The sequence below is a fragment of the Aethalodelphis obliquidens genome, unplaced genomic scaffold (genome assembly GCF_003676395.1).
Source record: "Aethalodelphis obliquidens isolate GAN/ISIS:26980383/991018 unplaced genomic scaffold, ASM367639v1 scaffold55, whole genome shotgun sequence".
Taxonomy (NCBI): Eukaryota; Metazoa; Chordata; class Mammalia; order Artiodactyla; family Delphinidae; genus Aethalodelphis; species Aethalodelphis obliquidens.
The window spans coordinates 12,226,586-12,252,691 of NW_020837999.1; the positions used below are offsets into that span (position 1 = coordinate 12,226,586).

Sequence of the window (26,106 nt, forward strand, 5' to 3'; positions counted from 1 at the left end):
GTATCATCTATACAGTGATATATAGTAAAATAATTAATATTTTTTTTGTTTTTTTCTCTGTGTCTGACTGAATACTCCTCCCAGCTCAAGACTAGCTTTAGAAGAAAAAAAATTTAAGAGAGCAATTGAAAAAATGCATTTGCTGGCAACAATTTCTATCCCTGAATGCACAGTAAGTTCTGAGCTTATGAGCTATGGGAAGAAAAGCCTTTGTGATAAATAATATATTTGATAATGCACAGCAGGAGAAAAAAAAAGTTTTCAATTGAAGAGTTCAAAATGAAATAGAATAAGTCTGGGAAGGACCTCTCTTGCATCATGGGTGGATATGGAGCTGAAAGAGCCATAATTGTTTTTGATTCTCATTCTCTCATGCCAGTCTATGGCATATATTACCAGACCTTTCTTGAATACCAGCTTTCAAAAGGGTTTAGTTCTCTATGGCATTGGGTGACTTAACTTACATTCTCTCATTTCATTTTTTTAACTCTACAGTATAGGCAGGTGTGAGTATGCCTATTTTATATATGAATAAGCTGAGATTCAGAAAGGTTAAATAACTCCCCCAGGGTCACAAAGCTTATCCAGTGTCTGAGTCAATGCAAATGAAAAAAATAAACAGGGATTTCAGAATAAAAGTCTAAAATATGCTCTAGAACAGCCTGCTTCAAGCTCCTTCAAACATCTGGCTTACTGGTGACCTAGACTCTGAGAGGAGTTTCAGTTTTTAGTTTTTGACCAAATAGAGCATCTGTCCCATAGGAATACTAAGGCATCCATTTACTTTTTGTGTCCCCATTATCCCATTTGTCCCTGAAGACAAGCTGGGTGTTTGGCAGGTGGTAGATAGTAAATTATCATTCTAAAGGGTACCTCAGGGTCCTAATGATAGTAAGGAAGCAGCTCCCACAGTGCCAATCTGTAGACAAGGGAATAACTAATGCATTTATCAAAGCAGATGGATTTCAGAGGAATTTGAATCCTGCTCTGGGCGTGGCATCAGTTTTTGCTGGAGTTCGGTGAAATGGGCTTTATAACTTCTTACCCGATTCTTTTGCTGCCCCATTTCTCTCCCTTCGTTTTTAAAGCAATTCTATTGTTTGCTTCAACTTTTTGTCCCCTTATTGAGGCTGCTCCACAGGAAACGCAGAAGGCTAGGGATGGTATAGAACGTGGGTAGTGAGGAAGGGGGAAAAAAAACCCAATATGGGAAGGAAGTGTTCTGTCCTCTGAACTGGCAGCACCCTGGTTTGTGTACTGTAATTACTGCTCCCCAGCCTTTTGGCTCAGAGGGAGAGTAGAGTAGCACTATAAACATCTGTTTACATCCACCCTCCCACTCCCAGGAGCTGTGGGCTCCTCAAAGGCTGGCTTCGCGGGTTGATTCACTGTGATATTCCCAGGGCGCAGGACACTGCCTGGCACCAGGCAGACGCTCAGGCACGTTGGCTACGTGAATGAAAGGTGAGCAGGAAAGGCAATGCCAGGAGTCCACGGCGAGACTGGAGGAGGAGAACGGGACTGTGCGGAGCCTACGGGAAGAATCCGAAAGTATAAGCGTGATGGAAAGACAAATGGAAAAGGGGACGTCCCAACGGCTGGAACTGGGACGGAGGAACGGGATCGGGGAAGGCCCGAGGAGGGACCACAAAGGTTTACGGGAGAGCAGTGGTGCGAGCCGAGAGGGTAGGGGCGAGACAAAGAGCAGCAGCTGAGGCCGATCGTGGGAAGAAATGGAACAGTGGCCGGGAGGGAGGGCAGACGCGAAGGAAGGGGCGTGAGGGATGGGAAGCGGCGGCGCCCGGGCGGGGAGGAGAGGCGGCGCGCGGGGCTCGGGTGGGGCGGTGCGGGGCGCGGGGGGGCTGGGGTGGCCGGCGGGCGGGGGGGCCGGGACGGCGGAGGAGGGGCGGGCGGCGCAGGCGGAGGAGGAGCGCGAGCGCCGCAAAGTTACTTGGCCTGCGCCCGGGCAGGGTCCGCGTGCTGGTGGCGGGGCGGCGGGAGGAGCGAAGCGGGGCTCGGCGGGGTGAAACCCGAAACCTCCGGTCCCCGAGCGCGGCCGGGAGGAAGGAAGCGGCGGCAGCGGCCGAGGCGGGGAGGCGGCCAGGCGGGGCCCTGAGCTGCCGCGGCGTCGGCTCCCGGGTGAGCGCCGGCGGGGGCGGGGGCGCGGGCACGGGCGGGGAGGGGGAAGCTAGCAGGGTTGGAGTGTGGCCGAGTTCATTGTGCGGGGCGGGAGGGCGCGAGGGCACAGGCCAGGCGGGGTCTCTGCGCCCCCTTCCCCCACGCCTCCCCGCCCCCACGGCGCATAGCTTCTCTACGCGCCCCCTTGGAGGTAGGGGACTGTCCTCCTGGGCGCACTCCGCCCTGCTTCGGGGAGCCGGGGCTCTTTGTGGGAAGATCTTGGGGGCGCGCCCCTCCCCTGGGGCCAGGGGCCTCTGAGAGGCCCTTCCCACTAGCCCGCCCCGCTTTTCCGGCGCCGCCCGTAGCCCCATTCTGAGACCCCCGGAAAGGGAAGACCTTCGTGCGGGCCCGCGACCCGGCTGATAGGGATCGGGCCGAGGGGCTTTACGCCCCGCTCCGGGACAGGTGTGTGGGGCAAAGCGGCCTCGACCCTCAGCTGAAATCCGTGAGGACCAGGTGAGCTACATCTTTTCTGTCGGGGCTCAGGGCGCTGTCTCTCGAGCAGGGCGGAAGATGCGCCCAGAAGTCGCTCGGCCCACCTTAGCGCCGCCGGGTAGGCGTCTCTGTTCCTCAGGTCTTCGAGAGGGAGATTCGGTTAGCTTTGGGGGCACTTGGCCCACCTTCTGGGCCAGAGCTTAACTCCTGTGCAACCTTTTGACAAAGGCATGTGGGATGAGAATTGTCTGTTGGTTAACTGGGATGCTCTGGGGCGCTTCAGAAGGGTCTGGTCTCCAGTAACCACACAGTGGTGTGTTGGCATCACTTTATCTCACATCTTTGAGACTATTTTTGTTTTTTATTGTACCTTTCATCTGTTTTGCAAAGTGCTTTCAAGAGCAGGTCATTTGATCCTACTGCCTGTGAAGGTGGTGTGGTTTTGGAGGGAAAGGACTTCAGCTCCTTGATGTGTCCAATTGGGATAATGATAACACCAGGCGAGGGAGGGGGGCTGGGGGGTGGCGATGGAATGGGCATCACCGTGCGCCCTCCCCATCCAGCCAGCGCAGATTCCGCCTAGCCTCTTCTTCCCTAGTGACCTGGACCTGGAAATGAGCTTCCGAGAGCTACTGCGTCGGGAAATACTAGGTGGCTTTCCCTCATTATCCCTCTTGCTGCGCCGCCGAGACAGGTTAGGAAATGCCTTTCCCAGGTCCCCAAAGCAGAGAGAGGAGGTGGGAGGTACCTCAGATCGTACAGACAGGGGTTCTTCATCCAGCTCTCTTTAACTGGGATCCAACCACCCATTTCAGTCACTTCCTCCACCGTGCCCCTCTTTTGCTGTCTTAGTCTACACTCATTTTATACTTCTAAGATGCTTCCAAGCACTTTTATATACACTTTAAAATCTCATTCACGTAACAGCCCTGTGAGATGGTGTGAGCTCGTTTTACAGGCGAGGAAACTGAGACTCAAGAGAGAAGTGCTCTGCTCAGCAAGGAAGGAGCCTAGACTGAACTCGGGTCTTTTGACTTGGCAGTGCTTTTCACGTGGGCTCCATCACACAGGTGGCTCCTGGAACTCAGGATGTTCTTTTGCCCTACTGCTCCAGCGCCGTGACGGGAAGAATACGAACTTTTCCCAAGGAGGCCTGCTTGGCATTTAGAAACTAAGTCCAAGCCTCAGGTAGTCAAATCATACTCTTGTGTTGCAGCCCTGTGCCGCGGGGATCAGGAACGAGGCCTGGCCTCGTGATCAGAGGGGCCGCGTTCCTTGTTTGGGTTCTGTGGAGGACCGAATGGGCTGAGCTGGAACTGATCTAAATGTCAGGCAAAGGAGGTACAGTTCTGTGATGTAAACTCTGCTGCTGGGGCCCGTCAGGAAGGCTGCGTGCAGGAGGAGGGCCGTGCGGTGGGGGGGGCGGGGGGCTGTGTGTAGAGCACGCCTTCCCATAAAGAGACAGGAGCAGGTGGGACAAGGTTCCAGCAAACTGCCTGATCTGGATTTGGGGGGAAGCTGCAAACTTTCATGGAAGAAAGCTTCATGTTTGTAGAGTTGGCAACTAATTCAAAACATTTTTCAAAATGTGCCAGGCAACCAAATTATGTGTTCGGGCTGGTTGTGACCTGCAGACTGCGAGCCTGCAACCTTAGGAAGTACTTGCTGTCCTTCTGAGATGCAGTAAAGCATGACTGCAGGGGAGAAGTGGTGTCTTCTTGCTGTTTTGCTTGGAGAGCAGAAAACATCAACCAAGTTGGAGATAGCGCTCTGTGCTACCTGGAGTTTGGAAGAAGCATTGACCTGGTGACTCAGTACTTCATTCATTCAGCCAGTACTAATCTCATCTGTGATTCTAGTCCTACACCAAGAGAGTGCTCACACTAGTTGTTATCTGTTTCGCTGGCCAGTTTATGTGCATAGCAGGGCAGAGGATGGCATTCATGGCAGATATGTTCAGGGAACGATGGGAGCATAAAGGAGGGAGTTTTCAGTGTGGCCAGAGGTAAAACCTGGAGGTGCATTTGCTTTGGGTTTGTGTTTGATTTTTACTCAAGTAACAGGTAAGACCACACCGTATTAAGAGCACAGTCTGACGTCAGCTAGCCTGCACCCAGCCCTGCCACTTACAAACCTGTGACCTTGGATAAATAATGGAAAGCATGCCAGGAATGTAGTAACTTTTCAAAATTATAGTTATTATAAAAGATTTTAAAAATATATAGGAAAATAAAGTTCCCTCTACCTCACCTCAACTCCCTCTCTCCATCTGAAAGGTAACCACTGTACCTGTATTATTTTCTAGGTCTTTTTCAATGCAGAAATAAATGCTCACCCAGTCTGGAAATACAGGTGAATATGAATACACAATATATAGTTTATTGATGTTATATTGTAAAACATGATAAAAATATTATTTGCATTTCCAACTTTAGGACCAACCTTAGTATATTGGATGTACCTTTAAAAATACATAAGCGGGGATCATATATAATTATATGCTCTGTGACTTACTTTTTTGATTTAACAGTAAGACTTGGATGTCTTCCAATATCAATATCATAGATACACGTCATTCTTTTTAATGGCTACATAGCATTTCATAGTACAGATGCGCTGTAACTCGTTTAAACATTCTCCTACTGAGGGACTTTTAGATTGTTTCCAACTTCATCTATTATAAACAATTCTATAGTGAACATCCTTGTACGTAAGTCTCTGTGTACTTGTAGAGTATTTCTGGATAAAAGTTACTCTTAGAAGTGGAGTTAGTGGGTCAAAGGGAATGTGTATTTTAAACATTTATTTAAGCAGAATTCCCTGTGTGTATTGGGATCTGGAGACTGTGCAGAAAAAGAGATTGACTTTGTTTAATTACTTAGGTTTACTTTTTGGAGATAGGTAGTATGCATGAAGAATGACATTCAAAGGCTATAAAAGGTAACACCTCCCTCCTACCCTAGCCCTCTATTTCCCTTTTTGGGTACAACTAATTTTGCCAGTTTTTGTGTATTCTTCTAGAGACAGTCCATGAGTCTATAGGCCAATTAAATGTATCTTCTGTTTTCTTCCTCTAAAAAAATAAATATGGTAGTATGCTAAATACCCTCATTCTGCTTATGGAATTAAAAAAATTTAACCTGTATCTTGGAGACCATTCAATATCAAAGCTATGTGCACTTTAAGTGCTGATAGATTCTTCCATGTCTACCCTTAAAACAACAACAACAACAAAAAGCTTAATGAATTTACACTCCCTCAAATTGCCCAACAAATCCTTTAACAATTTTTCCATTGAATTGTTGGTGATTTCATCAATTTTTGAGGCTTTTTCTAAATTTTGGATTTTAATCCTTTTCTTGTTAACAAATCAAATATCTTGCCTTTTTTGTCTTCCCAGCTTATTGTACCTTTGATTGTGCAGAAGTGTTTAATTTTTATGTGGTTAAATCTATAAGACTTTTCTCTATGGCTTCAAGTTTTCTGTTTTATTTAGGAAGTCCTCTCCTATCTCAAAATTAAATTTTCCTAAATTGTCTCTTTCCTCTCCATTCCTACTTTGCTTTTTTCATCTAAAAATACTTAAAATTATATCTTTTACTTTTCTGCAGTTTCCCTCCTTTCTGACACTGGGGAGGTCAAGGTTTAAATTTGCTGGTGAGCCTCTTTAGCCAGTGTAGCATGTTTATTTCCTTCTATTTTTACAGTGACTTTTTTCACCAAGTCTTAAGGATGAGCTCTTCTCCAGGTGGGAGAATAGAGAGAGAAAGGGCATTCTGGACAATGGAACCATTGTCAGGTACATCGTCAGGTACAAAGTCATGGAGAACAGCAGTGCTTACTTGGAGAACTGTGATTTATTCAGTATAGCTGAAGTGGAGAGTCCTGTAAATGAATAGATTCTGCAGATGCCAAAGAATGATATGGCATGACCAGCTTTGTGTAGGGGATGATCAGTCTTGTAGCAGTGGGGAGGACAAATTGGAGTGAGGGTGAGATCAAAGACAAGAAGATGAGATAGACACATCTGATTGTCATTCAGGGGAAAGATGGTGAGGCTCTGAGCTGAGGTAATGGCAGTGAGGACAAAGTTTTTTGTTTTTTTTTTTTGCGGTACGTAGGCCTCTCACTGTTGTGTCCTCTCCCGTTGTGGAGCACAGGCTCCGGACCCGCAGGCTCAGCGGCCATGGCTTACGGGTCCAGCCGCTCCGCGGCATGTGGGATCTTTCCGGACTGGGGCACGAACCCGTGTCCCCTGCATCGGCAGGCGGACTCTCAACCACTGCGCCACCAGGGAAGCCCGAGGATGAAGTTTTGAGTTAGGATTTAGTGGTGCCCTAGATGTCTGTGATGGGGAATGGAACCAACCAACATTTATTGCTCTACATACATTACCTCATTGAATCCTAGCAATTCTGTATGAAAATCCAAAGCTCAGGTATGTCCATTACTCTACCCAAGGTCACACAGAAAGTGTCATTCATGGCCTTAGCCCCATCAGGATTATCTGACAAGAGTGGTCTAGGATGTCCCAGGTTCTGTCTTGAGTGATTTGGGTGGGTGGTGATTTTTGTTCTAGGGTAGAGAAAAACATGAAGAATAGCATATTGAGATGATAGAAGCAGAGATGATGCATTCCATTTTGCACGTTATATCTGAGGTGTCTGGGTGTGACATATGGGGGAAAACATCTACTAGGTGGGTGGATATGAATCTGGGGCCCCCAAGAGTTGTCTGTAGATGGAGATTTGGGAGTCATCATTGTTTCGGTGAGTACGGAGACGGAGCACACAGAGAGATGAGGTATCAAGTAGGACTCTTCTTCTGCAAGTCGTAGAAAATCCAGTTCAAATTGGCGTAAGCAAGAAGGAACTTATTGGCTCTTATCACTAAAAAGCTCAAGAGTTGTATTTGGCTTCAGGCATGGGTTCAGTATTCAAATGATTGATCAGGACTTGTTTTCTTACCTCCCCTTGTCTCATGCTGTCATCTCGTGATGGCTAGGCGAAGCTGCAGGTTCAGATCCGATGGACGGGGGAAGCTGTCTTTCTCCCAATTATCCCAGCAACAGTCCTGTTACGTCTCATAAACTGATTTGCTCAGAGGGACTTGGAATGTGCTCTTGACCAGGTGTCGATGGTGTGTCACATCCATGAAGGCACATGAGCTCAGAGGAGGAAAAGGATGAGTCTTCAGAGGAAACTCGGGCAACTACAGAGCAAGGGGAAGAGAAGGAAGGGAAGTAAACAGTTAATTTCCTCTGCAGATGAGAGGAAGAAGTAGTGCCCCAGATGGCATCTTGGGAAACAGTAACACTTAGAGGACAGGATGATTCCAGGTAGGTATAAGGCTGGTAGGGAACAAAGCGGGGAGAGGCAGGAGAGAGCTGGGTCAGGGGAGTCAAGGGAAGAGGGAGTCTCAGGAAAAAATGAAAGTTGTCAAAGGTGTCAGATGCTGGAGAGACCCCAAGGAAGGACCCATTGGATTCGGCTAGGAGGTCATTGGTGACCTTGCCCTCAGCAAAGGTAGTCATTTATTTTAGACTTGACTGGGACTACTTTCTAGAGGGTTCATATTCCTACATGTATTCTGCATTCCCCACCCAGGCCTGGGGATGGCCAGGTAAGGGCAGAGGTGTCGTGATGGCAGTCAGGAAACTGGGGTTTGTCAGTAATTAGGTATATGACTCTGTGTAACTCACTTCACCTCTTTGGACTTTCAAGTTTCATCATCTGTAAAATAACACAGTTAGAATGAGTTACTTCTAAGGCCTCGTTTAGCTCTCAAATATTGGGGATTAATGAACTTGATCCCTTCTCACCATCTCTATTACCACAGCCCTGATCCAAGCCTTCATCTCTCACCTGGGCTGTAGCAGCAGCTTCCTGATTGGTGTCTCTGTCTCCGTCTCCATGCTTGATCCCTGCAGTTCCTTCTTCACCCAGGAGTAGAGTAACCCTTCTAAAACATGAGTCAGATGCATCACTCCGGGGGCCTCCGATCCCATCTGGAATCTAATCCACCCTCCTCACCACGGCCCACAGCACCCTGCAGAATCCAGCCCCTGACCGTCTCCATGTCTGCCATTCTCCTCTTCCCTCACTCCGCTCCAGCTTCATTGCTATTCCTTGGACATGCCAAACTCATTCTGGCTCAGGGCTTTTGCGAGGGCTCTTCCCCTGGCCTGAAATTCCCTTGCATCATTTTTGGTCTGAGCTCCTTGGAGAGACTGCTGACTCCTCACTCCCAGCCCACCCACCCATTCACCCCATCTCTTTACCCTGTTTTACTTATCTTCATAGCACCCACCATTCTCTGGAATTAGTTTACCTATTTATTGTCTACTTTTTTAGATTTTAATTTTATCAGATTATTTCTTTCTTTTCATATTTTTTCCAGATTGATTGAGATACAATTGACATACAGCACTGTACAAGTTTAAGGTGTACAGCATAATGATTTGACTTACATGCCTCATGAAATAATTATCACAATAAGTTTAGTGAACATGCATCATCTCATATGATTCAAAATAAAGAAATAGGGAAAAATGTTTTTCTTTGCGATGAGAACTCTTAGGATTTACTCTCGACAATTTTCATATGGCTGTGTTCAGTATATTTATTATGTTGGACATTACATCCCTAGTATTAATCTTATAACCAAAAGTTGCTACTGTTTATTATTTATTTGTTTGCTGTCTGTGTCCCCTGCACCCTGAACGTAAGCTCCAGGAGAGGAGAGATCTTGGCGTCTTGTTCAGTGCTGTGTGTCAGCTGCAAAGTGGAGCCTGGGACCAAACAGGTATTCATTAAACATTTTTGGGGGTAGCTGAATGAGGAATGAGAAGGGGGAAGTTAAGAGTGTCCAGGAATGAGTGGCAATGTGGTAAGGGAGGGAGGGGACATCCCCTGTTCTTCAGGGCTGTATATGATGGCATCTGTCTCAGACATGGTCATCAGAAAAAAATGTATTCAGAAGGAATACCACTTTAAGCCATTTAAAAATATTATTCTCAGTTTTAGCAATATGAGCTTAATTAGTTTGCTGGGCTCTATGAGGATAATGAGCAAAACAAATAATTAAGGGTAAAACCAGTTAGCATAGTAATCATTGTTTATCTTGTGATAGAAGTAATCATCTCAGTCTTAAGTCTCAGCATAGCTTCTGTCTCTTCTTGTCTCCGTGGAGCATCTATGTGAATTTGTTTATGGAGGGAGTTGTTTAATTTTTCGTCATCTGTTTATTAAGGATAAATAGTAAAATATAGAATGAACTCAGTTACTCCTATAGAACAGGATTTCTCAACCTCAGCACCACTGACATATTGGGCTGCGTAATTCTTTGCTGGGGGTGAGCGGGAGGCTGCCCTGTGCATTATGGGACGTTTAGCAGCATCCTTGGACTTAGATGCCAGTAGCATTCCCTGAGATGTGACAACCAAAGATGTCTCCAGAAATTGCCAGATGTCCCTTGAGGTGGGAATGGGGACAAAACCGCCCCTCCTTGAGAACCACTGATGTGGGGGAGTGACTGAGTCTGATTGTTATCTAGAATCTTCTGATTGGACATTTTCAGACCCTCCCAGCCATCCTGATTCCCTCTTTAGCTTTAAAAAAAGCGATTTGCTCCTTCAGGGTAGGGGTTGTGGGCATGAAAGGTCAGTTCCCCTCATCGCAGATGGAGGTAAATTAAAATTGCACGTTTCTCAGTCAGCGAGCACCTGCCTTACTGGTTACCGAGCAGCACAGTTCTGAGCTGAGCGCTTTTCTGCGTTGACGGAGCTCTCAGGCCCTGAGCCCCCGAGTGGAGTCAGAGATGCTTCCATTTTGCAGTCTCTTGCAATGCAGCTTTTCTCTCCTCTTTTTATCCACTTAAGTGGTCAAATGAAACCTCTTTGATTTAATTAAAATTTGAAGGGGAAAAGAGAATTGAGTTTTCTTTCCATGTCTTAAATAACTTTCTTAAACAGTTTTTGAGTTTATATCCCAACAGCCACTCCACTAGCTGCTTTCACATGTGTTACTTCATGTAGTCCCCTTGATAATTATATGAAGTAGGTTCATTCCACTCTCTTGTTCCTCTCGGAGAAATTGAGGCTCAGAGAGGTTAGGACATACACAGGCACATGAAATTCAAACCTAGGTTCAGTCCAGATTCCAAAAAACATGTTCTTTCTATTGACTATCAGATCAAAGTAGATGTTAATGAGTAGGGGGAATATAAAATATTTATTTTCTCCCACATGCAAAGTGCTTTTGGGAATTCAAAGGGGAAACCGAGGAAGAATTTATAATCCATCTGCAGGGGAAAGCATCCTCACCTAAAATAAAAACTTGTGCTAAGACATGCGTGTCTGAAAAGATAATATAAAAGAAGAACTAGATATAAGGTGTGGTCAGGGTCATGGTGGGGATGGAATGTTCCAGAAAGACTTCTTGAGACTTTTGCTCTTATGGTAGATGTAAGGACCTGCGGCCAGATGTTATTCATATAAGTGTCAATAAGGGGGTAGGTGGCCTGGGCTTATGATAGTGGTCTCCAAGCTCTGTCAGGCTATGTGGGTCCACCTGCCCTTTCAGTAGCACTTCAGTTGGAGAAAAGAAAATGCTTAATTACAGAAAGCTGCTGTGAATCAATAACAATGTAAAAAATGAATTCAAATTTTATTGACCACAACAGCATATATAGACATTTGAAGAACAATAGTTGGCATATGTGTGAGACATCATTTATTTGGTCTGCAAACAGTAACTGCTAACTGGAGTTTGGGAATGCCTGACTTAGAGGACGTGTGATAGGATAGTTTATAGAGGAAATAAAAATAAGAGGGAAGCAAGGTAGCTGAGAAATAGTAATACTCTACCTTGTTATGCAAGCCTGTGCAAATATCTTCTGCAAATATAGCTATAGTCTCTTCAAAATTCATATTTTTTAGACTTAGCCTTTTGGAAGATTCTAATGTCAGTCCTTCACTATATAACAGATTTGTCTGCACTTACATATCTGTCTTTCTGGTGGTATAGAATCCAATAGGACTCGACAATCTCGCTTTTAAATTCGCAGTTTTCCTCTTACCACTTAAAAAAATATTAAAGTTAAATGGAGAGCTCTGAGCTGTTTCAAGGGTCGTTGTTTTTCTGGAAAATGCCACAGTTACTCACTTGAGCCATATAGATACAGTTAGCATGTCACTTATCTGGCAGAGTGCTGAGAAGTAGAAAATCAACCCTCCCCAAAGGTGCAGGAGGAGATGACATCTGTATGACAGAAGCCATACCTGGAGCACTTTGCACTGAAGCCCCCCCTCAGGATATCAGCCCCTACTTTACATAAACCTTTCCTTAGCTTGGCAAGGAAAACTACAGGTAATTATACTCTGTATAGGGAAAAGGGCCACCAAAGGTTGAAACAAGTTGCAGAGAAGGTTTCAAAAAGAAACAATGTGCAAGGCACACTTGGTACAACAGGAAATAACATTACCCTTATCCAACTTGAGGGAATCACTGTGTTTCAAATCATGAACATCTCACAGTGATAACCCCCCAGCTGAGTGGGAAGCTCAACAGTCTTCTCTAAGATTTTAAATGAGAGCAATTATATTAGCACTGATCTGTAAGGTCAAAATTTCATTTATCTTGGCATTTAATGACCTTGAGTCATCATGAAAATCGTTATGTTTTGTATCCTTTGTTTTAAAATATAGGGAAATGTATGATGAATTTTCATGAATTTTGCCTAAAGGCTTGAAACAAAAAGTTTTGATGACTTAAGGTGATAAAGGCCCACCAATTCATAAAACTCGCCTATCCAGAATGAGGCATTTCGAAGGATTAGCTTGGGTTTTATTGCAGTTTTGGAGGGGAAGTTGTTACTGGAGGCCCTCTCTTTTTCTTTTTTTTTTTTAATTGAAGTGTAGTTGATTTACAATATTGTGTTAGTTTCAGATGTACAGCAAAGTGATTCAGTTGTACATATATCAATATATGTATATTCTTTTCCATTATAGGTTATTACAAGATATTGAATATAGTTCCCTATGCTATACAGTAAATCTTTGCTGTTTATTTTATATATAGTGGTGTGTATTTGTTAATCCCATACTCGTAATTTATCTCTCCCCTCCTCTTTCCCCTTTGGTAACCATAAGTTTGTTTTCTATATCTGTGAGTCTGGTTTATAAATAAGTTCATTTGTATTATTTTTTTTAGATTCCACATGTAAGTAATATCATACAATAGTTGTCTTTTTCTGTCTGGCTTACTTCGCTCAGTATGATCATCTCTAGGTCCATCCATGTTGCTGCAAATGGCAATGTTTCATTCTTTTTTTATGGAGACCCTCTCTTTCTAATGATTAGAATCTTTGATTGTATATAGAGTTATCATGGAAAAGGGTGAACAAGTTAGGGTTATAGGGTTGTTTGCAACTTAGGGTCAAGGGGAATGCAACAGGGGTAGATGGGAGAAGGGGATGGGTGGATAAATGGAGACCCTATAGCACCAATCCGTACCAGCAAATTTTTTTTTGCACCATAATATTTATGCACAGCACGGTTTGCCTTCCTCAGCATCTCTTCTCACCTCTGACCTAAGTGTCAAGTTAGGATAGCTTTCACAGCATGTAAAGGAAACCCTACTCCAAGGACTTAGTCAGTAGCCGTGGCTGGACACAGTGGCTTTACAACTCAGTAGCTGATTTGGGCTACTGTAGTCTTTCTGCTCTGCGTTGCATGGGACATCCAGCCACATGGTCAAAAGATGGCTGCTTCACCTTCAAGCACTGGGTTTGAGTTCTAGTCAGGAGAAAGGGAGAGGGAAAAGGGCAGAAGCCACAGCTTGAGTCTGTGTCTTTTTGTCAGGAAATGGATAGATTTCCGTCACCTTGTAGACTTCTGTTGACTGGAACTGGATCTAATGGCCACCGAAGCTCTGTGCAAGTGAGTTTATTTTTGTAGGTGCATTTGATGTCCCACATCAAGTGAGGGTTCTGTTGATAGGGGAAAGGGGAGAATGGATATTGACTGGATAATGAATAGTTTAGTAGTTTATTAGTTTAATATTTGCTACATCTGCAAAAATAATTCTCTGAAGGCAAGAAATGCCTAGTGTGCCAAGATGTTCAGTGTCCCATTTTTTATACATATCTTCACTTATTTATCACAAATATTGGGCACCTACTGTTTGCCAGGCACTGTTCTAAATGCTGACCCCAAAATTTATAGGCCCAAAATTTCTCAATTTCAGGGAGCCTACAGTCCAGTGAAAGGGAAAGACATTAACAAGATAAATAAGTACACACATATGCACTAAAGAGAAAAAGTAAAAAAGGGAATGGGGCCATGAAGTATGGGGTATGAAATGTTAGGTAGTGTGAACTGGGAAGGCTTTGCTGCAAAGGTGATATAAATTAAGGCCTAAAGGAAATGAGAGAGCAACCTACAAAGATATGTGAGGTGAAGCCATTCTAGGCATAGGAAATAGCAAGTGCAAAGGCCCTGAGGTAGACACATGCTTGATGTGTCTGAGAAATGGTGAGGAGGCCAGTGTCATCGGAATGGCAGTAAAAAGGTAATTTTGATTATAAGTTGGACCAGTAATGGAGAGCCAGATCACGTAGGAAGCTGCAGGGCTTATTCTGAGTGACATGAGAACCCTTTTGGGGTTTTGAGTGAAGCAATGACTTGTTCATGTTTTTGACCTCTGTTTTAACCAGCTCACTCTGGTTGATGCGTTGAGGAGGGGGGCAATGGCAGATGCAGGTAGACTAGTGAGAAAGCTATTCTAATAACCCAGAGAAGACATAATGTAGCCTGGACCACAGTGATGGTAGCGGAGATAGTAAGACATAGTTGGATTCTAGACACATTTCAAAAGCAGAGCCAGTAGATTTGCTAATGGACCAGATAGGAGTTGTGAGAGAAAGTGAGGAGTCAGGAGTGACTCCAAAGTTAGGGTCTGAGCAACTGGAAGGATGGGGGTACCGTAACATGAGATGAAGAGATATGGGAAGAGCAGGTTTGAGAGGCAAAGGACTTGAAGTCTGGTTTTGGACATGTTAGGCTTGTGGTGCCCATGCCATCCAAGTGGAGATGTTGAGTAGCCAGTTGGGAGCTCCAGGGAATGGCATTGGCTTCTCTGCCTGAGCACGGCCTCCTAACCAGACCCTTGGTCCAGTTGCCCCATGAATCACCATAGCCACTTCTGGCATCAGCGCCAGGTAGACTTAGAACAGCCTAGGGCAGGTCTGACCTGGTCCAACCCAGCTTTGCCTTTGGGATTTGCTGGGATCCCAGTTCCAGGCAGGCTGGCCATGGGCCAGTGTCTGTGGAGGTGGAGGCTTTTCTGAGCCTGCCCTCTGAAAGCTGGCGTTTCTGCTCTTCTCCCGCCCAGGGGAGTAGCGTGGTCCAGGCTGGTGTCCAGTGGCTGGCAAAGGAAAGATGGCTGCCTCGCGTGCAGCTGGGAAAGCTATTTCTGTAGTGAGATCCGGCCCGACCTTCAGGCTGCTAAGGCCCTCCCCAGAGAGCTGTGGTCAGCCCGCCACTGCTTTCCCTCCCTTTCCCTAAAGAGCTTTTCTGCTGGGGCTTAAGACTCTCCCGAGTGAGTTGTCTTCATCATGACTTCAGCCGGTATTTTGTGGATTTTTGGGGAGGCCGAAGTGGACCCTCCCCATCCGTGTTCACCGGGAAACACAAGGGCAATGATGGCCGCTTTCAGTGTCGCTGGGGGAGGCCTGGGAGACAGGCCAGTGGCCCTTTGAAAAAAAGTCAACAGACAGTCCATGGCTCAGAGTCCAGCTTGGCTTAGTACTGAGTGTTCCTCACATTCTACGACAAAAACTGCACCAGAGGAGTTTGATGAACAAAAAGTTGAGTTTTGCTTTACCATGTCATCTGGGGACAGTGCAGCACGATGAATCATTTTACTCAGTGGGTTTACCTTGGAAGTCACTGCCGGACTAGTCCCTAGTGAGGAATAATCCAGGGCAGACGTAGCCTGTGTTTCCTCGTCCGATGCAGGAAAAGGTTACTCTACGTGCCGTCTGAGGTTCTTCTCTTCTTCATCAGCGGGTGAGATGCCGTGAAGTCAGCTGACTTCCTTCATTTCATGACTCTCCAAACCCCGTGGGGAGAGAAGTTAAAGAGAAGGTACCCTGGTATATTTTTCCAACTTTTTTTTATTGCTGTAAAATATGCCTAACATAAAATTTACCACCTGAGCCATTTTTAAGCACACAGTTCAGTGGTATTAACACACTTATATGGTGCAATCATTACTACCGTGCATCTCCAGAATTCTTTTCACCTTGTGAAACTAAACCCATTAAACAGCTCCCCCTGTCCCCCTCCCACCAGGCCCTGTCAACCACCATTCAACTTTCCATCTCTATGATTTTGACTACTTGTAAGTACCTCATATAAGTAGAATCCTACAATATTTGTCTTTTTGTATCACATAATGTCCTCAGAGTTCATCCATGTTGTAGCATATGTCAGAATTTCCTTCCTTTTTAAGGCTGAATAATATTCTTTTATGTGGATATACCATATTTTGCTTATCGGTTCATCAGTCAATGCACCCTTGGGTGGCTTTCATGTTTTAGCTACTGTGAATAATGCCACTATGAACATGGTGTACAAACAGCTCTTTGAGATCTTGCTGTCAGTTATTTTGGGCATATAACCAGAAGCGTAATTGCTGGATCATATGATAGTTCTATGTTTAATTTTTTGAGAAACTGCTGTACTGGTTTCCACAATGGTTGTACTGTCATCTTCACCAACACTTATTATTTTCTGGGTTTTGGTTTTTGTTTTGGACAGTAGCCATCCTAATGAGTGTGAGGTGGTATCTCATTGTAGTTTTGACTTACTTTTCCTAATCATCATTGATGTTGGGCATCTTTTCATGTGCTTATTGGACAGTTGTATATCTTTTTTGGATGTGAGTTGTTCTTTTTTGTTGTTGTTGAATTTTAGGAGTTCTCAATATATTCTGAACACTAATTTCTAGTCATATATATGATTTGCAAATATTTCCTCTCAATCTGTGGGTTGCTTTTCTACTCTGTTCGTGGTATCTTTTGATGCACAAATTTAAAAAGTTTTCATGAAGTCCAGTTTGTCAGTTTTTTCTTTTGTGCCTGTGCCTTTGGTGTCATATCCAAGAAATCATTGCCAAATCCAATGTTCTGACTTGTTATATTTTTTGTATTGCTTTAAAGCCTCACCGCCTGTACACACTTATTTCTTTCTTTCTCTCTTCAATCAAGTTATTAGACCAATAGATCAATAACACATTTTAGACTTCATAAATCTTTATTCACTCATTCCACAAACAGGGAGAGTGTTCCGACTAGAGAATAGGCAGAAGCCAGAGCAAATTGGAAATGGAAGCACGTAAGCACAGCTGGCTGGAGCGGAACGTACATGAAGGGGTTGGTGGGTGAGAAGTCTGGAATTTAGATGAGGCCACACCATGTCAAATCTTATCTGCTGTGGTGAGTAGATGGATTGAAGGTAGTCTCACAGTCATAGAAGCAAGTTGGAGAGCTACTACCTAATGCTCTGTTGAACTGGGCACTTAACCTTTCTGAGCCTCAGTGTTCCCATTTTATTCATTTAACAAACACGTGGTACCAAACTCTATTCTAAGCACTGTATAAATATTAACTCATTGATTTTGTCCACCAACCCTATGAGGTACTTACTCCTGAGCAAGGAGTATTATCTCCATTTGACAGAGTGGGGAGCTATGCCCAGAGAGGTTAGGTAACATGTCAAGGTCACAGAGGCCAGTAAGTATTGGAGCTGGGATTTGAACCCAGGCTCTCTAGTTCCAGAGTTCATGCTCTTAACCACATGTTGTATTGCTTCTCTGAAACGGAGAAGAGTAATTCCTTCCTCTAAAAGTTACTCAGAAGGTGAAGTGAAACAATGTATGTGAAGTTACATTGTATGTTGCACACTGTTTTGCCAATACTGATTCTCATTAGTTAATAATAATTTAACAACACTTTGGAAATGGGTAAGATTCTCAAGGACATAGGGAGAAAGGAATGGATCAAGGACTGAGCCTCGGGAAATGTTTTTGCTGAGTAGCAAGAGCTTGGTTTTGAAAAGACATTTGACAGAGTCATGGCTGACGCCCTTGTGGACAGGGTCATGGTCAGTGAAGAGCCCCAGCCTCCAGACTTTCAGTCCCTGCTGAAGGAAGTTTTGGAGGTTGGTAATGTTGATAATGTACATACAGAGGGGACCAAAGCCAGGTCTCTCCCACTGACAAACCAAGAATTCAGACAAGGACCATAAGGCCACTAGGGTTCTGATTCTAGCTTCTTTTCCACCTTCTGGTGCATGTTCCCAAACAGACCAGGGCTTGGACCAGCTTTACAGGTGAAGTGAAAGGTTTCAAACCAGGAAGTTACTAGGTTTATGGTGCCCTTGTGGGGACAAGAGCAAAGCACTGTACATTGTAACAGACCCTGGACTGGCTGGGTGGGGACATCCCTCTGGGGTTGCAGAGGCTGAGTCGCTGCACCCACCATCTTTGGAACAACTTTCATGTGTGTGCCGCAGAAAGACGGAGGGAATGCAGGAAAGGAGACCGGGGATTCTGTGATCTCTTTCCGGCTCTCAACGAGTTGTGTGGTCTGGTTTGTGGGCGGGATGGGGGATTCACTCTCTCTCAGTTACCTTAGTGCAAATCAAATGGTTATTCGAACCTTCCTCCCAACTCCACGCCCTCAACTGCTCCAGCTGGTGATTGATGTGTATAAAATGCTTTGAGGTGCTGAGATGAAGAGCCCCTGAGAATATGGCCAACATAGCATCACAGTGACCTCACCTGAACTTATTTGAAGTGGTGTCTTAGGAACATTTCCTCACCTGGAGAGTTGTTTATTCGAGCATCTTACGTACCTACCTGTTGGCATGTGATTTCTTTAGAAGAGGGCATCTGGTGGTCCCGGCTTTTAGGGTGCTCAGCTCTTCATAAAAATGGGAGACCACAGAGGAGGAAGTGAGCCGCTACCCTGATTGGGTATATTTAAGGATATCAGAAGAGAACCTTACACTAAAAGAAATGATTTGCTCTGGAGAAGACTTTTGAAGAGGTCAGGTGTGTCTTGTCGTGTCCAGCGCCCTTGTTAGGTGCCAAGAGTCCTGCATCCTCTGACCAGCATGGTCTCCCAACACAAACCCAAGCCTGGGCCTGCTGTCTGTGGACTCTCAGGCCGCCCCTTCGATGGCCCCATTTGTAATGGGCATTGTGCGGGTGAGTGAGGCCTCCTTTTCCTTGCAGTGGCTTATTGACTGGGTCACGGACCACCTGATCCCCAAGAGACTGCATATACTCTGGGGGGTGAAAAGCTTCTCTATGTTCCATATGAAGAAACTCCACCATACTAGGGTCCATGGTTCCATGGCGTGGTCCGTGGCGAGAAGAAAAGGATAAGAAGGTCTCCAGCAGGAGGCTGAGGAAGGCAGAGCTGTGCCTGAGGAGTCGGCCTAATCCTGAGAAAGGGAAGGTTCCTGGTACCAGTGTCCAAAGAGGTGGGGTCTTGACGTGTTATATGCAGATCATGGTGTATCAGAGTATCAGTCAGGATTCTTTAAGTTGCAAGTGCCAGAAACCCTGCCAAATTAGCATAAGTGAAGGAGAAAATTCACCAGCTCGTATAACTGAGGAGAACAAGAAAATTCAGAATCACACATTACTTCATCAGCATTTGTGAATGGATTCGTTGCATGTTCTCCCTGCCCTCTTCTTTTTCTCTCTTGCTCTCTTTCTCTTTCCCCCTTTCTCCCTCTCTCTCTCCTTCTCTCACTTTTATTTGCCTGTAAGCACTTTCCATGTAGTGTCCAAGATGGCCAACTGCTGCAGCCCCAGGCTCATGCTATCAGCCTACCAACCCCATGGTAGGCTAGTCTGTCCTCCGGCTGTTCCAGCCAAAGTCCTGGGTCATGTGACCATGGCCTAAGAATACGGGAAGGGTCCTCTCGCAAAGTAAAATCAGGGTGAATGCTTCAGATAGAAGCCACAGTATGAAGTGAAGGCTCACTGTGTGCCAGACGCTGTTCTAGGCACTTGATACAAATAAACACACTGTTCTTTTTTACAGGAGCTGGGCTTCAAACCCAGGCAGACTTCAGAGTCTATACTCTTAACCACCATGCCACACAACCTCTGACAAATATAGGGTAACAGCCATATGAGCAGGAAAAAGGTCCACTATAAGTCAATGAAAATCAGAGTTCTAGGTAAAAATATGAGGTGGGACTAGAACATATCCAAATTTATACAATTAAATAAGGGAAAGCGAGGGCATCCACCTTTATATTGTAGTAATTCTGTTTTTGCAAAGCAAGGCATTTCTAGAATTATTTCTTGGGAATTAGCATGCAGGCCAGTTTATAAAACACAATAGATACCTGTCTCAATATTCTATAGTGTTGCCTTGTTTGTTAACCCAAAATGATATTGATCACTCCCTCGAGTGACAAGATTTGGCTTTGAATGACTTGAAGCTGTTGCCAGTCTAATCCAGCAGACGTGTCACCGTCTGTGGGAATATTCAAGAGAACTGAAGGCAGTTCCCAAAGAGGACTGACTGATACTTGGAGCCATGACAGTAAAGACAAGGACCCGCACGCCCAGGCTTCCCTGGTGACCTCACTGAGAGGGCTGGCTCTCTTTCCCAGGAATGATTTCCGATACATTTATTCAGACCTCAGTCATGTTCCAGTGGTGTAAAGTGATTTATTTGGTCATGGCAGGACGTGGAGAGTGTGGGAGTCTGAAACACCTTCGTGTCTGGCACCAGCACTGGCCAGGAGAGTGGTAATGTGAGTCACACTTGAATTTGCTTCCATTCAAATGGGCCCTGGGGAAGCTGGCTGCCTGCCAGGAAGCCTTCCCTGGCTGGGACATTCCACATCCTATCTCTTGTTAAAGTACACCCCTGGGGAATCTGCTGGGGCTTGTGCCTTTCCCTCTCCAGGCCTCCTGGCAGAGGCTGGGGCTTTGGATTTCCCTGGGTGGTCAGCTCTTTGACCACGTCCCCCCGCGCCTCCCGGAGAGGGCTGTAGCTGAGGACCTCAAGGATAGCACTCAGCCCTGGGCTCTCTGATTCTGGCGTTCACTGGTGTCCCTGCTAATAGGGCCACTAGAGAGCCACCAGGTCAAGTAATACTTTATTCCTCCCCCCACTTTTGGATTGAAAGTTTTGCATCCTATTTTTATTCTTTTAGTGGCTACCTTTGTAATGTTAACACTCATATTCAACTTAACAGTGACCGAGTTTTGAAGGCTAGTCATTCATCAACAAATCATTATTGAGTTACCTACTATGTGCTAGGCACTTGTCCGGGTGCTGGGAAAACAGCCTAACCAGGTCTGCCCTGAGTACAAAGTAACTTGGAATATTTTTACTCCAGTCATACCTCTAAGAGCTCCCATTTTGCTTAGTGTTTTAATTTCCTCTTGTTTTCAAAGCTCCCAAGTTAGCTATTTTTATAAAATTTGTTGTCGCTGTTTAACTTTTAAAATTTAATTGTTTGCAGTTCTGATTCTAGATTCATCCATATAGTTACCATTTTCTTTTCCTTATTTCTGGATTCAGTTTCCTTCATGAATTGTATCTTTAAGGGGATCATTCAATAAGGAGTGATTAGTAAACATTCAGTCTCTGCTTGCCTCAAAAGTATATCGTGCCCTCTCTTGAATGGTATTATAGAACTTTAAGGCAAGAGTTCTTTTCCTTAGCACTTCCAAGAGATTATTCCACTGCTTTCTTCAAAAGAAGAGTCTGCTGTTTATCTAATTGTTACTTCTGTATAGGAATTTTTTTTTTTTTTTTGCGGTACGCGGGCCTCTCACTGCTGTGGCCTCTCCCGTTGCGGAGCACAGGCTCCGGACACGCAGGCTCAGCGGCCATGGCTCACGGGCCTAGCCGCTCCGCGGCATGTGGGATCTTCCCGGACCGGGGCACGAACCCGTGTCCCCAGCATCGGCAGGCGGACTCCCAACCACTGCGCCACCAGGGAAGCCCAGAAAATTTGTTTTTACCATTTTCTCTTTATCTTAGTGTTTGTCATTTTTCGTTGTGTTGCACCTTGGTATAGACTTTTTCTGACTTATCCTTAGAACTTGATATGCTCTTTTGTTCTAAGGACTCATGTGTTTCTTTAATTCTAGAAAATGTTCAATTATACCTCTAAATAATGCATCAACCTTAATGTAGGCAGTGTAGGTCCACCCTAACGTAAGTTGGATGCTTTTGACTCAAGTAACAGACACCTAACTGGAAATAGCTTTAAAAATAATTTTTACAAATGTATTACTTCGCATAACCAGAAGCCAGGATGAAGGTGACTTCCGGATTTGTTGATTCAGCAGCTCAGGGGTCCAGGCTTTCCTCTTTGCCATTCTCAGCATGTTGGCCTCACACCTCTAATGATCCCAAGGTGGCTGCCACAGCTCTGTGCTCTCTAGTGCCTTTGTGAGATCATCAAAGCAGCTTTTCCCAGAAATCCACTGACTTCTGCTCCTGACTAATATGCCAGAATTGCAAGGAGAAAGGCAACACAATGATTTGTTTAGCCCACTCAGGACTCTGAGAACCAGGGATCCGATCAGCCTTCTCTGAGTCACTGGAGGAGGATTGGACACCAAAACAAAGTCAGAGGTCTGCCAGTAAGGGAAAAAAACCTGACACTGGTTACTGGATAGGCACCCAACAGTATCTGCTACCCTTTCTCTCTAATCTCCCCTGATACCACTTCTTTCAAACATACGTTGAATCTTCTTAACCTGCTCTTCATGTATCTTGACTTTTATTTCATATTTTCATTTTCTTAATCTTTTTTTGTTGCTTTCTGGGTAACTTCCTCAGAGCTGTTTTCCAGTTCACCATCTTTGTCTTTAGCTGAATCTGCTGCTCTGCATACCCATTGAGTTTTACATTTTGTTAGCTAAAATTTTAATTTCTAGAATTTCTATTTGGTTCTCTTTCACAATTGCTTATTATTTTTTTCATGATGTCTTATTCTTTCATTATGGTTTCTACCTCTTTTCCTTTTAAAGCTTTTAATTGTATTTATATTATGGTCTCTTTTATGTTTTTCTATTAATTCAGGTTCTGGGAATGTCAATTCTCCTGGTTTTTGTTTTGTGGATTCTCCCTCATGGCAAATGCTGTGCACTCACTTTCATTAAATGTTTGTTTTGTGAGTGTGGAAATTCACTATAGAGCCATTTTGTGTTTACTTTGGCCAGCATTCATTTTTGCATGAATTTATTAGCTTGGATTTCTGCACCACGCAGAACTTATAAACTTGGTACCCTCATCAGCATGGCACGTGTCTCAGTGTTTGACTTCTCATGGAAAAAAAACTTCAGTGCTCCACCCAGAGCTTCAGGTAAATGACTGTTTTTGCCACTTCCCTTTGCCAGTAAGAGGAGTTTTTCTGATTCTTTTTCATGGAGGAGGCAGCCCTTCTAGAACCCACTCTTTAGGCAGGATATTGGTTCCAGTTCTCTGCCTTGTGGGACCCAAAGTCATCCTCCCACATAAAAAATCTCAGCCCAGGGCTTCCCTGGTGGCGCAGTGGCTGAGAGTCCGCCTGCCGATGCAGGGGACACGGGTTCGTGCCCCGGTCCGGGAAGATCCCACATGCTGCAGAGCGGCTGGGCCCGTGAGCCATGGCCACTGAGCCTGCGCGTCCAGAGCCTGTGCTCCGCAGCGGGAGAGGCCACAACAGTGAGAGGCCGCGTACTGCAAAAAAAACCCTCAGCCCTAGGGGTCTTGAACTAGGTCTAATACCCTTTTGGCCACAGTTGTGAGATTACAACTCTGGCTTTGAGTTTTCTCTCCGTTTCTGTTACCTATGGATTTCCCTTTCTTTTTCCAAGGTTGGCTTTTTTTTTTTTTTTTTTAAATTTTGGGTCATATCTAACCCAGCCTTTCTATGAATTTGGAGTAGGAAAGGTGTTCCCATCAGCTGAGTTCACCACGTTCCCAGAAATGATTCCCATAATAAGTGAGAAACACTGCTTTGCTTGGGTAAAGTAATTATACCTTATAAAGTTCTTTCTGTTCATTCTCTCATTTGCCTTCTATATTATATTTTTAATTTCTTAATTTTTCTGACTGCATTCTGGGAAATTTCCTTGAACCTGTTTTTTTTTTTTGCGATATGCGGGCCTCTCACTGTTGTGGCCTCTCCTGTTGCAGAGCACAGGCTCTGGACGCGCAGGCTCCGCGGCCATGGCCCACGGGCCCAGCCGCTCTGCGGCATGTGGAATCTTCCCAGACAGGGGCACGAACCCGTGTCCCCTGCATCAGCAGGTGGACTCTCAACCACTGTGCCACCAGGGAAGCCCCGAACCTGTTTTTATATTTGAAGAGTGATTTCATACTGATGCCTGCAATAACCAAGCTAACACCACAGCGTTCTTCTTCACCTTTCTCTATTCTGTAATTCATATCTCCTTTCTCCCATGATTAGAAATGTGTTTCCCAACATAAGCATGTGTACTCAGTTGCTGTACACTCAAAAGAATTGTAAACTTAAAACACCATTAACAACATCTAACCTACTAAGTAAACTTAGTTCTCTTGTCTTTACAATATATGCCATTAAGAGTTTACAGTCAAAATATCATATTTAAAAGCTACTTGACTTAATTCTTTTCTCTGTATGATTATGTTATCAATCTAATATATACTTAGCCTTATTTTTTTTCAGTTTGCAGTCAATTTATATCTACTTTTTGCATCCATTTTTACTTAACTTTTTTAGTATGTAAAATAGTTACTTGGTTCAAAAGGCAAAACTGTAAAAACAAACTGAGAGAAGTCCACTTCCATCTGTATCTTTGCTTCTGGTTATCTTTCCTATTTTTCTTTTTGTATAAGTAAGCATATATTTATGTATATTTTATGGGCAAATGTATTTTTATTTCCCCCTTTTTCTCACATATTTTCTTTTTATAACAACTACTGCCTCAATGAATAAAATAACCATGGGCATCTGTTACTTAATATTACGAACTTATGTCTTCAGGATAAATATCTAGAAATGGAATTGCTGGATCAAAGGCTCTGTGTCTGTGTAGCTTGGTTAGCTATTGCCAAATCCCCCTCCCTAGGGCTGTTACATTTTGTGTTCCCATGTGGAGCGTTGGAGAATGCCTGCTTCCTCCCAGCCGCCCCGGCAGGGACTGTTGCCAAGCTTTTGAATCTTTAGTGACATGAAAGGAAAGAAATGGTACCTCAGTGTAGTTTTAAAGTGCATTCCTCTTATTTTGAAGCAATGGGGCATCTTTTCATGTGTTTAAGTACAATTGGTATATCTTTTTCTGTGAACTCTGTCTTTTTTTTCTAGTTTTATTGAGATATAATTGACACATAACATTGTATAATTTCAGATGTACAACATGATGATTTGATATACGTGTATATTGCAAAAAGATTACCACTATAAATTTAGTTAACATCCGTCACCTCATATCGTTACACTTTTTTAAAATGTCTTTTACTCACTTTTCTATCTTTTTCTCTCTCTTTAAGTTAGAATGATTGGTCCTGTGATATGTTTTAAATATTTTCTCCCATTTTGTCATTTGTCTAACGATTCAGAATTTGTTTTCTTTACCACACTGTTATCACTTAGGCAGTTAAGTATAACATGCTTACGTAGGACTTTATTTTGAGATACCAGTTAATAATTTACTTATAAGAGTGAACAAAATTCAGAACTCAAAAAATAAAAGCAAAACCCAGAAATAAGCTTACAAAGACACAGACATAGAAGGCATAATGCTAAAGTATATTTACTGCACAAAGCTAGAGTACCTAACGTATTGCATAACTGAATCAAAATTCAGAATATTTTAGCAGCCTGGAAATACGGGCCAAAAGGCACAAAGTAAAATTTAGTAGACATAACGTTTTGTATTTAGGCTTAAAACCACTAATGCCATACATTTAAGCCTGGGGAAACCTGCCTTCACAGAAACTCAAATGTGTGTAAACTTTGGGTTTTAATTGACCACACATTTACGTAAGTCCAGCAGGGTAATATGGTTGCCAAAAGAAAATGCACTCCTAGAGTGAATAGTATCAGAAGATTATCCTGATCATGGAGAAAATTGCCCCTTTATGTACTTACTAGACCACGTCCAGAACGGTACGTTCAGTCTTGGGGTCCACAAATGAAGAGGGTCGTTGACATCCACGGGCAAGTCCAAAGCAGGGAGTCTGAGTTAGTAAAGAGTCTGGAAGTCACATCAGGAACCTGGGAGTTTTAATCTGGAGAAAAGAAAGCAAGTAATCTGTGAAGTATTTGAAGGCTGTCAAGGGGAGGAGGGATTAGAATTATTCGATGTTACTCAAGCTCGCAGCATCTGTGGTTGTGACCTACGAGTGCGCCTGTTGGTAAAGGGAGACTTTCTAACTGGCCTTTAGGGCTGCTGGGAAGAGGAAGAGCCG

At 44.2% G+C, this 26,106-nt stretch overlaps 1 protein-coding gene across 12 annotated transcripts in view; it reads left to right on the plus strand.

Moving 5' to 3' along the window:
- Window positions 1-1,453: 1,453 nt before the first annotated feature.
- Window positions 1,454-26,106, plus strand: part of GPR161 (G protein-coupled receptor 161) — a 54,072-nt gene continuing 29,419 nt past the window's right edge. For 5 of the 12 annotated variants that reach the window (XR_003428571.1, XR_003428569.1, XR_003428570.1 and 2 more), the window contains exons 1-3: window positions 1,454-1,686; window positions 4,919-4,965; window positions 9,342-9,417. Coding sequence is in view for 1 of the 12 variants with exons in the window: in XM_027086408.1 (XP_026942209.1) it covers window positions 1,458-1,686; window positions 4,919-4,965; window positions 9,342-9,417 (352 nt within the window). In the remaining 11 variants the exon portion in view is untranslated. Of the gene's footprint in view, window positions 1,687-1,921; window positions 2,140-2,221; window positions 4,420-4,918; window positions 4,966-9,341; window positions 9,418-16,844; window positions 20,459-26,106 lie in introns of those variants that run through there. The other 7 variants (XR_003428573.1, XR_003428575.1, XR_003428577.1 and 4 more) reach the window with 7 other exon arrangements.